This window comes from Cetorhinus maximus, chromosome 20 (assembly GCF_964194155.1).
Source record: "Cetorhinus maximus chromosome 20, sCetMax3.hap1.1, whole genome shotgun sequence".
Taxonomy (NCBI): Eukaryota; Metazoa; Chordata; class Chondrichthyes; order Lamniformes; family Cetorhinidae; genus Cetorhinus; species Cetorhinus maximus.
Window position 1 is genome coordinate 83291600 of NC_135898.1, and position 14010 is coordinate 83305609.

The following is a 14010-nucleotide window of genomic DNA, read 5'->3' on the forward strand; positions in this document are numbered from 1 at the left end:
AAAACTGGGACTTTATGTTTAAAAGCAGAAGTACAGGAAACAACAGGGTAGAAAGAAAAGCTTCTACACTGGGACCCTATTATTGCGTGGTCCACGGGGTGAATATCTTGAGGCCACATCATATGTGAAACTGTGTTATTTCACAGCTGGTGACTATTGCTCTGGCTTGATCCCACAATGCCAGGGCCAATATTATGTGCATGTCCCTACAGGTTCCAGTCCTCATACTCCAAAATAAATGAATGAAGCAGACACGATGGACTGAATGGTCTCCTTCTGAGCTCTAAAATTCAACCCTCTCCTACAGATATACATTCTGCGGTGATTCATTTTCTGGAATAGCGTGAGATCCACATCACATTTCTCAAATTAAATTTATTGCCTTGTTGCAAAACCCTCTATAAATAGTAACACATGACTCCAGAACTACAAAATAACAAGCTTCATGATGAATACGGCAGTGTTTAAGAACATTCTTGTTTACCCTACAAAAGGCTCAGTCAAGTTAATGAGTACTGGTTTAACCAGTACTGTGTTTCCTGTAGAATTACGATATCTCAGTCACGTGGGTCTCGTTTGGATCTCAACTAATTGCTGTTGAAGAGAGTGAAATGCCAAATTTTATCTGAATCCTGGGTTGATCAAGTCTGGAAAGAACCTGGGAATTTTAATTCTAATACACCTCAGGGCACCAAAGCAAGCTTTCTGACTGATTCAGCAGGGAGTGTAAAAATCCACACAGGTTAGCAAGTTCAAACACCTGTCGGTGCTGAGTTAGCTTAACTCAGGCAAAGGTGATGGTTCGGGGGTGCTTTGATTGACCTCAGGACCCTGTTATGATGTGGCGATGATGTGTGCCAGGTGGACCAAATCCACAAGGGAAACTTGGTCCCGCCATCACAATGGTTTTGCAATTTGTATTTATTACGTGAAGATGTATGTACTGAATTCAGAAGTAATGAGTCCACCAAGACCTTTAGAGATTTTTTAAAAAATAAATTAAAATATTTATTAACAAGATAAAGGGTTTCACGCACATATATGAGACTACAATTACTTCCTACTATAACAAATCCTAACGTTCCTAATTGACCTGCCTCCCAGTTATACACCCCCTTTAAGGCAACAGTCCAAAATAGATTTTAGATTTAAAACAAATCCAGCAAGTTAACACAGTACCCACTTGACAGTGGGGTTCTAAATGTCTTTTCCCCAACTTCAGTCACTTTACATAACAGACTTATGTACAAATGGCTGGAGGCTTCTTGAAGGCTGTTTCACATACTCCTGTTAGGTCTTACATGGCCTTCTCTCACACAGCATTTCATTCTCCTTTTTATATGTTTTTCTATCTTTAATATGTAAATTCTATAGTTCCATATGTCTTTGAAACTGTATCTTCCTCATAATATAAAAACTTTCATGTTACCAATTTTGTCAGTAACCTTTTGGAAAAATAAACACATTCCTTAGCCTTGCTTATCTGGCTAGTTGTAAACAGACTAACATCCCTTTGAAATCCAACAATCCCTTCATTTATCTAATAATGCAAATTCCCTTCACACCTTACATGCTTAGCCAGCATCCATGTTTACTCATTAGCATGTCAAGCACATTTCTACACCTAACTTCTTTGATAATTTTAAGCTTGCAGTCTACTTGACTCCAAATATAATTAAATCACACAGACAGAACTACTTATATTTACCCCATAAACCTATTTCACAATAAACCAGAAAAATATTATGAAAATGATATTTTCATCACAGCCCTTTCATTGGTGGTGGGGTGGGCAATATGGGTCAGGGTTCCCACCCCTGATTGCTATTCACTGAGCCCTGCTAGGTAGAGTGTGTGGGCTCCTGCAGATTATCGCAGAGTTCCCGCCGTAAAAGGATCGAGCATGAGTGGGCACAGATTTAAAGCGATTTGCAAAAGAGGCAAATGTGATGTGAGAAGAAGCTTTTTCATACAGCGAGCGATTGGGGTCTGGAGTGCACTGCCTGGAAGTGTGGTGGAGGCAGATTCAATCGAGGCATTCAAGAAGGCATCCAAGAAACAATGTGCAAGGGTACGGGGAAAAGGCAAGACAATCGCACAAAGTTATAATGCTCATTTGGAGAGCCGGTGCAGATACAAAGGGCCGAATGGCCTCCTTCTGCACTGCAACAATTCTGTGATTCCGCTCAGGCTCAATTACAATGTCCACCACAGTTGAAAATCTCACTGGCATTCATTGTCTATGATCACACATGAAGAATGGCCACACGGTAAAGGGGACATTTGGCTCTGGAAAGTTGTGACTCAGCATCCAAAAACAAGTCAGTACCTTTGTAACAGGAAATGGAGAAAGCTACACTCCTTATTTCCCAGTCAGAAGGCTGTGGGTTCAAATCCCACCCCAGGGAGCACACCCAAGCTGACACTCCATTGCAGAGCCGAGGAAGAGCTGCACTGTTGGAGGTGCCTTCTTTTGGATAAGGCATTAAACTGAGGCTCCATCTGCCCTCTCAGGTGAATGCAGAAGATCCCATGCACTACTTGGAAGAAGAGCAGGGGACTCATCCCAGTGTCATAGGGTCACTATTTATCCCTTATCCAGCACCTAAAAACAGATGATCTGGACATTTACTTAATCGTTGTTCATGGATTATTTCTGTGCACCAATTTTCTGCTGTACTTGCCTACTTTAGAACGAGGTGCCTCTATATCCCAATTTTAATCACTCTATCGTTGGTTATAAAGTGCTTTGAGATCATGAGAGGTGCTTTCTTTATGAGAAAAGTGTAAGTTCTTTTTTTCTAACTCCATTCCTTGTACAACTGAGACAGTGTTTTTCATATGCTGAACAGCTCGAACTTTCCTCGTGTGTGAAATGAGCACAACAGGACTTACAGGCACATCCTTCTGATAACATTGCAGCTGGGGCAGAAGACAGAAGCCTTTTCCATTGGGCCATAGAGCCTTGGAGCAGGGTATTGAATGACTCAAGAAAATCTGTTATAGCCCTGTAACTTAGAGACCACAAAGTTCCCAGATTCCTGGGAATATCAGGAAAATCATGGGATAGAGATGGCAGGTGTCGCACTATGGATTACACAACAGCAACTTGCATTTATATAGCACCTTGAACATAGAAAACATTCCAAAGGAATTTCACAGGAGCATTATCAAACAAATTTGACATCTAACCACATAAGGAGATATCAGGACTGGTGATCAAAAGCTCGGTCAAAGAGGTAGGTTTTGAGGAGTGTCTTAAAGGAAGATGGAGCGTTGAGGGAGGGAATTCCAGAGATTAGGGCCTTGGCATCTGAAGGCATGTCCACCAATGATGGAGTGATTAAGATTGGGAATGAACAAGAGGCCAGAATTGGAGGAATGTGCAGATCTCAGAGAATTATAGAGCTGGAGGAGATTATAGAGGTAGGGAGGGGTGAGGCCATTCAGGGATTTGAAAACAAGGATGAGAATTTTAAAATTGAGGCCAGTGTCGGTCAGCGAGCACAGGGGTTGGGCTGATGAGTGGGGGACTTAGTGTAAGTTAAGATATGGGCAACAGGGGTTTGGATGAGTACAAGACTATGCAATGTATACACAATCAACATAGTGCCATACAACAGGCTTGAAGCATTGCATGAGCAGAACTTGCTTTTTTATTTAACAGAGAGGGAGGGACTGAAGTCAAGCTGTCACGAGTTAAACATAAACCATACACCAATGTGATAGAATACTCTCCACTTGCTTGGATGAGTGCAGCTTCCACAACACTCAAGGAGCTTGACATTGTCCAGGGCAAAGCAGCCTGCTTGATTGGCACCACATCCACAAACATTCACTCCCTCCACCACCGATGCACAGTAGCAGCAGTGTGTACCATCTACAAGATGCACTGCAGGAATTTGCCAAGACTCCTTCGACAGCATCTTCCAAACCCACGACCAAGGCCATCTAGAAGGACAAGGGCAGCAGATAGATGGGAACAACCTGGAAGTTGCTCTCCAAGTCACTCACCATCCTGACTAGGAAATATATCGTCGTTCCTTCACTGTTGCTGTGTCAAATTCCTGGAACTCCCTTCCTAACAGCACTGTGGGTGTACCTACACCACATGGACTGCAGCGGTTCAAGAAGGTAGCTTACTACCACCTTCTAAAGGGCAACTAGGTATGGGCAATAAATGCTGGCCCAGCCAGCGATGCCCACATCCCGTAAATGAATTTTTTTAAAAAGTAGAGTTATTGATGGAGGCATGAGCAGTTTCAGCCCATACAAAGTGAAGCACACAATTTGGCACCACTACAATTAATGTTTATAAGAGGGGGGCTGGGTGGGGAGTTTGGTTTTTAAAGATCTTTGTCAATACCCTGATGTCTTCTTGCAAGATGAGACTAAGCTCTCCTGGATGCAGAGAAAGAGGAGGTAAATATGATTTTTTAAACACAGTGGGAGAAATCGCCACCTGACCTTGAGCCGGACAGCTGGATTCTGGGAGTGGTCACCCAGTTTTAATCGGAGATGAAAATGGAAGAGAACAATTTCCACTTCCAGTGTTTAATTGGGACCTGCGATTGTAGCCAGTGAGGCGCTTTTTGAAGTGTAGTTTCAGTTGTAATAACCATTTGCATTTCATTTTCCCGAGCTCTCTGAATGAAGGCAGGTCTAACCCATAGCACAGCTATCACAGGCAGGGGAAGGGGGCAGCTTCCAAATCCAGCCCAGCCGGAACGGGGGCCAAACCCGCTGTTGTTGGCACCAATCTGATCCACACCAGCCGTCCAGCCAACCGGTCCCTCAAGAGTCTGAGCTGGTGTGGCAACATACACTTATACATGTATGTTGTAGTCTGGAGCTATGGATAGTGATGGCAGTGGCTCCAATTTCTTACCATCACATGGCCGACCAGCGATCTTTCCCGCTCTTACTGCCTGCCATTGGCGTGTGTTCGAAGGTTGGCAGGTTGATGCTCAACCTGTTTGACTGTGTTATGAACACATCCTCCCTGGCCACCAAGTTCTGGAGTAGGATTTTAACTCAAGAGGTTCTGGCTCAGAGGCAGGGGTGCTCCCACTTTCAAAACACCCCAAGATGCTTAAGAGAGATAAAAAAAACCACCTTTGATTTTGAGCTACAGAAAGGGCTACAAGGACAGATGATGTCAGAAATGCGGCAGCTAATTTACGGACAGCTTCCACAAACAGCAATATGATAACAACCAGGTAACGTGCTTTTTAGCGATCTTGGTTAAGGGATAAGTAATGGCCCCAGGGAGACCCCCCCACCACCCCATCCTGGAGGTCTTCTTCTGAGCAGTGCTGTGGCATTTTTTTACATCAACCTCAGAGGGTCTACAGAGCCTGTTTAATGTCTCACCCAAAAACAGTGCAGCACGCCAAGTGCTAGAGTCATGTGCTCAAATCTCTGGGGAGGGTCTTGAACCTCCAACCTCCTGACTTGGAGGTAAGAGTGCTACCCACTGAACCACAGCTGATACCTGGCCTTATGAAGGGTGCCGTGGAGTACAGGTCATTCAGCCCAATTAGCCTGTGCTTTATGTTCCACGTGAATCTCTTCGCTTGGCATTTTACTACAGCTTAAGTTCTTGGATTTTATATCTGGAAAAAGCTCATTGTGCGGGGATATTCCCGAATGGTGAATTTCAAAAACATGATGAATCCCCTCGCATTCCACTTACCTCACCTCGGCCTTTCAGCATAACTTTCTATTCCCTTTTCTTTCATGTACTCTTATAGTTTCCTTTTGAAATCATCTATTTGACTCAACCACTTCCTGTGCCAAGTTCCACATTCGAACCACTGTCTGAGTTCTCCTTCTTTACCTATTGGATTTATAAGTGCCTACCATGCACTCATGGTCTCTAATTGTAGATTCTCCCCCAAGTAAAGACATTCTCTCCACATCCACCTGTGCAACCTATTCAACATTTTAAAGACCCTTGGCCTAAGCCCTGTTCAATCTTTCCCTACAGCTGTTGTCTATTAGATCGGGTCCCATCCTCATATCACTATCTTGTATTTTCTCCACTCCTTCCATGTCCCTTTTACAGTATAGAACTCAAGAGCTGTGCACTGTCCTCTTAACTGTGGTCTGACCAGGCTCCTATACAAGTTTTACTTTTGAATTCTACATCTCTAGAAATAAATCAGTGCTTTGTTAGCATTTTTGTTGTTTTACTGAAATTAAGTTATTTGTCTACTTGTATCCCAAGATTCCTTACCAATCCATTTAATCTAGGCATCTGGTTGCACTATGGTTTATGTTATAGGATTTGGATTAATGATCCGGACAAAAAGGCCAATTAAATGTCGAACATCGGGTTTCTCCAGAAATTCCTACAGATAAATAGAAATTACAGCACTGAAGCTGGCTGTCTGGCCGATCTGACCTATGTCTGTTTGTTCTCCACACCAACCTCCTCGGACTATATTACCTCCCATCCCCTTCTGCCTCGTCCCCTTAAATGCGTCAACACTCTTTATTTCAACCACCCATGGCAGTGAGTCCCACATTCTCAGCAACCTCCGGAAACCGTTTCCTAGTTAACCCAAGAGCTTAGTTTAATCAAATTAACCCACATCTTTCATTTTAAAAGTTGCTCATCAGCTGTGTTGAATGAGAATCACTCCAGAGAGCCACTAGCTGCACAGGCTAATCACCCTGTGTGAGAATAACCTCAGAGGCAGCCTTTGTGTTTTGGCAGTAACACAGCAGCCAACTACTGGACCAAGGCAATGGGAATGAAATGTTGAAAGCTGTATTAGAAAGCGAGACAAGTGTACACGTGATAAGAGCGAATGCGTATTGCACCATTGGAAAAATTCATAACAGTTGCATTCCAATTTTACACAGATGTGAGTTTATTTTATTGGTGGACTGGGCTCTACTCTTTAAGCCTTAATTTTGAATTTAGTAATTTCATATCAAGACCCCAATAACAATTGTCATTTTTTGAATAGTCTCAGTACAGTGCTTCTTTGATTTTGGCATTATTCCTTTTAGTTAACACATTTGTGCTGCCACTTTTTGTGACTTACTCCACACTTAATAAAGGTTGTTCCGAAGCAGCATTGCTCTGCTTCCTCCTCATGCGTCACTTTCTGGATTTATGAACAATGGAAGCTCAAGGTCTTCCTTGAGCTGTTTAATCTTTTGGCCTTAGTCCTTCACTAATGTCCTTTAGGGAAGGAAATCTGCCGTCCTTACCTGGTCTGACCTACATGTGACTCCAGAGCCACAGCAATGTGGTTGACTAGGGATGGGCAATAAATGCTGGCCTAGCCAGTGACACCCACATCCCGTGAATGAATTTTAAAAAAACCAGGGGGCAAAGTGTGCAGTTAAACTTTCCATTTGAATTCTTCTTTAGAGTAAAACAGATTTTCTATGCCCTCTTTTCACCTGTTTGAGAGAGTATTCAAACATCAGATATAAAACATAATTTGAGAGGGGAGTTAACTTTGGGGAAAAAAATGAATCACCACTCAAAACTGTAAATGCAGAAAAGTAAAAGGGAAATTCAAACTAGGAGCCACAAATATATAAAAATACATTTTGTCGAAGCTCTGCATGGCAACACCTCTACCAATCAGCACACACTTCTCATACAGTATAAAGTTGTTGCTTCCCCTGACATTGGTATTCTGGCGATTGTCCTAATGAGTGCAAGACATAAAGCTTTGACAAAATGTCTTTTTTCAGCAATACTCAAGAACTGTGCCACCAAACGACTAAATATATGATAGTTACCAATAAATTGAATAAGGAATTTAGAAAAAAAACTTCTTCTTTCAGAGAATGGTGATAATGTGGAACTCACTACCACAGGAGTAGTTGAGGCAAATATTACAGATACATTTATGGGGAAACTGGATAACCACGAGGTAGAAAGAAATATGGTTATGGTTGATGGAGGGTTAGATGGAAGTAGGGTGGGAGGAAGCTCGTGAGCAAAAACACTGGTACAGACCTGTTTCTGTGCTCTTAAGACTGTGTAAATGCAGATAAGCTGTCAAGTCAGTTAAAATAGTCTTTTTAACTCTGTGGCCCTGGTTTGAATCCACATTGATGTGGGTGAAATTTTCCACTCTACAGACTGCAATCAGCACCATGTGAAATTACTTTGAGAAAATTCCAATCCAGTACCAGAGGCTCATGAGTCCACAGAATATAATGTTCACAATTTGAAACTAAATGTTATCAGTCACACTCCACTGATGGCTGGTGTGTTAATAAAACTGAGGGGAATTAACGTACATCGACAGAGGGCCGTGAGGGAGCTTTACTCCATATCTAACCCCGTGCTGTACTTGTTTTGGGAGTGTTTGATGGGGACAGTGTAGAGGGAGCTTTATTCTGTATCTAACCCTGTGCTGTACCTGTCCTGGGAGTGTTTAATAGGGACAGTGTGGAAAGAGTGCCACATCAGTACAACAATTATTTTAAAAGGCATTAAGAAGCTATGTTTTGACTGAAGTAGAAAGTAATAATTTCAACACTGATGGTGGCATCAACAGTGCTTACAATTTATTTGGAGTCTGAGGAAAGATCAGAATGTCCCAAACATTTATTTTAATTATGCATTATGCAAAAAGAGCATCAACAGGGATTTAATAAGCTTTAATGACTGGAACATATGACCATGTTAACTTTGGTACAGTGTTAAGTGAACAGTCTTATGCCGATCTCCTCTCTTAACTACTTAAGGAACCATCTGATGGCCATGAAAGGAAGCGACATGCTGGAATTAGCATTTAGCTACAGGAGTGAGGGCTATGCCCCTTTGGACATGGATAAAACAATTGTAAAAATCAGTCCAGGGCCTTCCCTTTCATTAAAGGCTCTGACTCTTGCTGTGCTATAGAACCACAGGGCACATCACCATTCAGTAACTCTCAGTTTTTATCTTGCTCAGATGGCAAATGTCAGAAGCCATTCCCCTGTAAAGTGCAGAGGATTCCTCCTATCCCACACATTCTAGTAAAGGGAGGGGTAGTAGGAAAAAGCTCATTGACATTGTCCTGGAATTGGAATCCTGGCTGATCTCTACCCACCTCTCCCCCAAATCCAGGATTAACTAGACTCCACTCGCTGTCCAGTCAACTTCACTCAGCTGAGAATCCAGGAGCATCACCATTATCAACTGAGTCATGGTGGGACACCTGTTGATTGCAAGGCTCTTTATATTCTGGTTATCCCAACCTGACCCTCCTCTATTTTAAAACTAAAAGATAAAAGCCGATCATAGAACTGGACCAGGACAAGCAGCATTTCAAAGATTTGATTCTGAAGGCTGATATCAAAGAACTGGAAGCGGCCCAGAAGATAGGGAAGACTGGCAGCAGTGGTTGTTCCGTAACATGGATGTGAACACCATGAGAAACCCTTTGGGGAGATGGGAAAAGCAAGAATTTTGGTTCTCCAATTTTCCTCTGACAAAGTTAATTCACTGCGTGAATCACTGTTCGATCCAGACAGTTTGAGTGGGTTAAAATAATGAGATGCACTGGGTCCCCATTTCATCTCAGTTAGACAGGGTTCCAGTAACACTGCAATGGTGAATGTTGAACAGTGTCTAACTGTACCGTACTGTGAGCTAATACTAGATTCAGCCCTTTCCCAATCAATTGCATCTGCAAAGAACTGTATGGTAAGGCTAAACGACTTTGGTTACAGGTCTGTCCCCGACAGTGGGATGTGATTAATGAAGATTTTCACACAAGACGACCCGAGTGAGATTATTCTTGCAGTAAAGATATAGCGCTCATGACAACGAAACAACAAAAGCAAACAGGAAATTTCACCATCACTGAACCCTCTGAGGATCACTCCTTACTACTTTGAATCAGCCAGGCAGTGCCTGACCCTATATCCTACCAGCCAGGTCATATTAACAGTAGGTAAGGAGAGCTGAAACGAGGATTTCAAAACCTCGGTCTCTTGGCGTGGCTTGCAATCTCTCAAGCTAGTCACACAACACAAGGGGCAGATTGCTCTGACGACGTGATGGGGCTGAGAAATCTCTCCGGCTACAAATGCACATCGTGAAGGTCACAGGTAGTGAGCATACCCTACCTCAGGGAGGTGCTCCTTTCTGGTAGTGGGTGATTTAAGCCACAGATGCCACGTCAACTGCATCACACTGCAGCCTTCGTCTATCCTAATACAAGTAAAATCTTCATGAGAAACATTATTAAACGGAGAAAAACAAGTAGTAAATACAATTAAGATAAATAAGACATTTGTTTATTCATTTCTGAATTTAACACTCAAGGGTGTTCTTTCTCAACCATCTTTTCCAAACCCCATTTCTCAATCGAGCCAGGTGTTAGCCCAATGAAAACAAGGGCAAGGATAATATGGCACATAATTAAAACAGAATCTCGATGGTGGGCATTGGCAAAACTGCTTAATGACCTGCTTGAAATGAAAGGTGCCTTGGTGAGTAAAACAGGGCAGCATTGCTTCTGCGCCTACTATCCACCCAGCACCTCCGGGATACAGGCCCACCGTTGATCTCCCTGTTGTATTAGGTGTAAGAAATGTTTCAAACAAAATGGGGTCAGGGGGTTTATAAAAGTCATTGTTCTTGCACTCGCCAGCTGGGCATTGTCTTTATCATGTGCAGCATTATTATAAAATTTACCTGATATTTTTAAACAACAGTACATTAAACAATACCTCAGGGAAATTTTCAACTCGACCTCACAGCAAAAAGTGTAAACCTTTTGGTATTTCACAGTCTTTATACAGTAGTGTTCACAATGGCTTGTTTGCCTCAGCACTAGGTTCAGAGTTCAGGAGGCTGGATTGACTGGCTGCTTTCTTCTGCCTTGGTGGTGTGGGCGGAGGGAAGACCAGTGTCTTTAGCTCCTCACCCATGTCTGCGCTCCGCTGATCTGCACCCCGTGTCAACACTTTGGCCAGCAGTGGCCGCAGGAGCCCGATGGTCAGCTGGTTACTGTCGCTCGAGTATGGTCCAGGCTCATAGCTTGAGGAGGGCACAGATCCCAGGATGATGTCAAGTACGTCTGTGACCGTGGCATCCTCAGGGCACAGTTCCCAAATCTCCTCCAAGTACGGATCCAGGGCTCGGTGCCGGGAGACCTGGAATATCATGGCAGCAAAAAGCTCCTTCTTCAGCAGCGGCCCTTGTTGTGAGAACCTGCAAGCGGCCTCCACTGCCCTTTGCCACATCCTCCGCTCAATCAGGATCCGAACTGCTTGGATTATGGCGTTCGGCCTCTTACTGCACAGCAGGAGCTCAATAGCCGTATCGGTGGGGTCTCCGGCCCCACCATCGCAGGCTGGCGGGATGACTGAAAGAGCTCTCTTGTACAGAGGGGCATTTTCTGGCCCCTCACTACTTCCATAGTTCCGACAAGCAGCCAGATGCTGCTGAGTCAGCTCGACAAACTTTGGCAGCCACTTGGGTTGGAACCGGTAGAGCAAGCCGCAGGTCAGCTCGAAGACTGGTACCACTCCGTTGCTGGTGACCTGCTGGTCGGATGGGAGACCTGGACTCAGTACCACCCTCCACAGATCAGCGGTGGCTCTGGCGGAGAGGGACCCCTCACTGTTCTGGTGCAGGTGCAGTGTCCTTTTGACAGCCTTCCAAGCTTCCCTTGGGAAGGTGTTGAAAATGGAATTCAAATAGACCAAAGCCTCCCGGTCAAGCTGACAGTGGAGCAGCCTCTGAATCTCCTGTTCGGTTATTTCCTCCATGTAAGTGGCAACCTCACTCTCTGATCCATTTACAATGAAGGACTTGGCTTCCTCCAAATTGGTGTAGCTTTGTACTTCCCCAGCCATGATGTTGTGCAGTTTGCTGTAGGTCTGCTCGTTATAGTGGCCAGTCTTCCTGAGATGGAGTTGGTTCTGCAAGATGGAGCAGAGAGCAAGAGGCGCCTGGAACATTGCCTCACTTTTCAGCTTCTCCACCGTCAACCTGCTGCGACTCAAGCTCCTTTTCTGGTAATACTTGCAGGCTTCCTCCAAGACCAGTTGCTCCAGCATCTCCTGGCACTGGTTTTTTCCCCACCCCGATGCGGTGTTGGAGTGACTGGGGTGAATCCCAAGGCCGTAGACACCATCCTCTGCAAGTAGTTGGATCTCGCTGGTTTCCCGGCAGGCCAGCAGGGCCAGGGGCTGGACCTCCAGAGTCGTCTCCTCCATCATCCGACCTGTCTCGGTGTTAAACACTTGCAGAGTCCTGCCCAACGTGCAGGCCAAGGTAGTCCCGCAGAGCTCCATCATCATCGAGTCCTCGTCCGGGGGGTTGCTGTTCAGGCAGCAGAGGAGCCGGACTGTCCCGTCACTTTGGACCAGGCTGACCTCTCCGTTGGCCGTGGCCAGTAGAAGTCCAGTTGGACAGGGGGAGACTGCCCTGATGTCCAGTAATGGGAGAGAAGGCAAGAGGCCTGCGGTGTCTGCAACCAGCCCCCTGAAATCAGAGTCCCCAGGGAGCAGTCTCTTGGTGCCCAGTGGTCCTCGAGCCAGGCTGGTGATGGTCAAGGTATCCTCCTGGGGGTCCCAGATCAGGATGAACTTGACCACGTTACTCATGGGGCTAGGGCAGTTCCCAGGCAAGGGTGAGCTGCCAGGGCAGTTACCAGGCAAGGGAGAGCTGCCAGGGCAGTGGCTCGGCTTGGGGCAGTGACCAGGCTCCGGACAGTGGCCAGGACCGTTGCTAGGGATGGGGCGGTCGCTAGGGCTGTTGCTAGGCAGCAGGTAGACTGCTTCCCCGGCCGCCAGTAGCCTGTAGGCCGGGCTGTTGTGCATGAGGAAGCGGACAGCCCCCAGGGAGAGGCCGCTGTGCCCGGGGCCCGGGCCCAATCTCCGGCTGCAGAGGCAGCGCTGCGGGGCCCCGGCCCAGGGCCTCTCCTCGCACCAGGTGATGGAGTGACCGGCCCAGGCGGCTGACAGTACCCGAGCCCGGGGATCGGAGCAGAGTTCGGCGGCCTGCAGCAAGCGCCAGCCCCCGGCCTCCCGGCAGCTCCAGAACTCGGCCCGGCCGCGCTGGGTGATGAGGGCGGTGAGGGGCCCCGGGCTCTCCGGGCCCGGGCTCTCCAGCTCCAGCACCTCCAGCAGCCGCTCGGCCGGGGGCAAGCTCCTGTCGAGCGGGCTTGGAGCGGGCCCCCGGGCCGGCCTGTGCTCCAGGCTGAGCAGCCGGTTCCCCCCGGGCCGGTAGAGGAAGAGGCGGCGGGAGGAGGAGGAGCAGCGGAGCCGGGGCCGGGGCCGGGGGGAGGCCCCGGGCTCGGGCCGCAGGAAGTCCCGCAGCTGCTGGTGCCCAGAGTGGGTTAAGCCGGAGAGACGGCGGAGCCGAGCGGGAGCCGGGGGCCTCATCCCGCCCGGGGGCAGGGGCCGGCCTCTCCCTCCCCCCGGGTCTCCCTCTCTCTCTCCCCCCGGGGTCTCTCCCTCTTCCCGGGGTCTCTCTCTCCCCCTCTCCCCTGGGTCAGTCTCTCTCTCTCCCTCCGGCCTCTCTCTCTCCCTCTCCCCGGGTCTCTCTCTCTCCCTCTCCCTGGGTCTCTCTCTCTCCCTCTCTCTCCCCCGGGTCTCTCTCCCCCGGGTCTCTCTCCCCCGGGTCTCTCTCCCTCTCCCCTGGGTCTGCCTCTCTCTCCCTCCGGCCTCCCTCTCCCCGGGTCTCCCTCCCTCTCTCTCCCCGGGTCTCCCTCCCTCTCTCTCCCCGGGTTTGTCTCCCTCTCTCTCCCCGGTTTTGTCTCCCTCTCTCTCTGCCTCTCCCTCGCCTTCCGGACCTGAGTTGTTTCCGGGTCAGAAACTGCATCAATCACCTTGCACAGGAGGATCCCATTCAGTCCAGCCTGCCTGTGCTGAGAACAGTCTCCACTGAGTCCTGCTCTTTCCACATTCACCCGCAATTGTTTTCTTTTGGAAGTGGGTTATCCAGAAAGTGGGTATTCAATCTGCTTCCACCGCCCTTTCAGCCAGTTCATTGCCGATCACAGTAACTCACTGTTCAGAAAAACTTTCTCC

General features: G+C 47.0%; 1 protein-coding gene across 1 annotated transcript; it reads right to left on the bottom strand.

Moving 5' to 3' along the window:
- Positions 1–10247: 10247 nt before the first annotated feature.
- On the bottom strand, positions 10248–13384 carry hps6 (HPS6 biogenesis of lysosomal organelles complex 2 subunit 3). Its single transcript, XM_078565028.1, has one exon. It carries the CDS (start codon positions 13360–13362, stop codon positions 10777–10779), a length of 2586 nt encoding a protein of 861 aa, XP_078421154.1. The 5' UTR covers positions 13363–13384; the 3' UTR covers positions 10248–10776.
- Between the last annotated feature and the right edge of the window lie 626 nt (positions 13385–14010).

Excerpts from the sequence above, each read along its gene's own strand:
- hps6 (XM_078565028.1), bottom strand. The coding sequence starts at position 13,362 with ATGAGGCCCCCGGCTCCCGCTCGGCTCCGCCGTCTCTCCGGCTTAACC.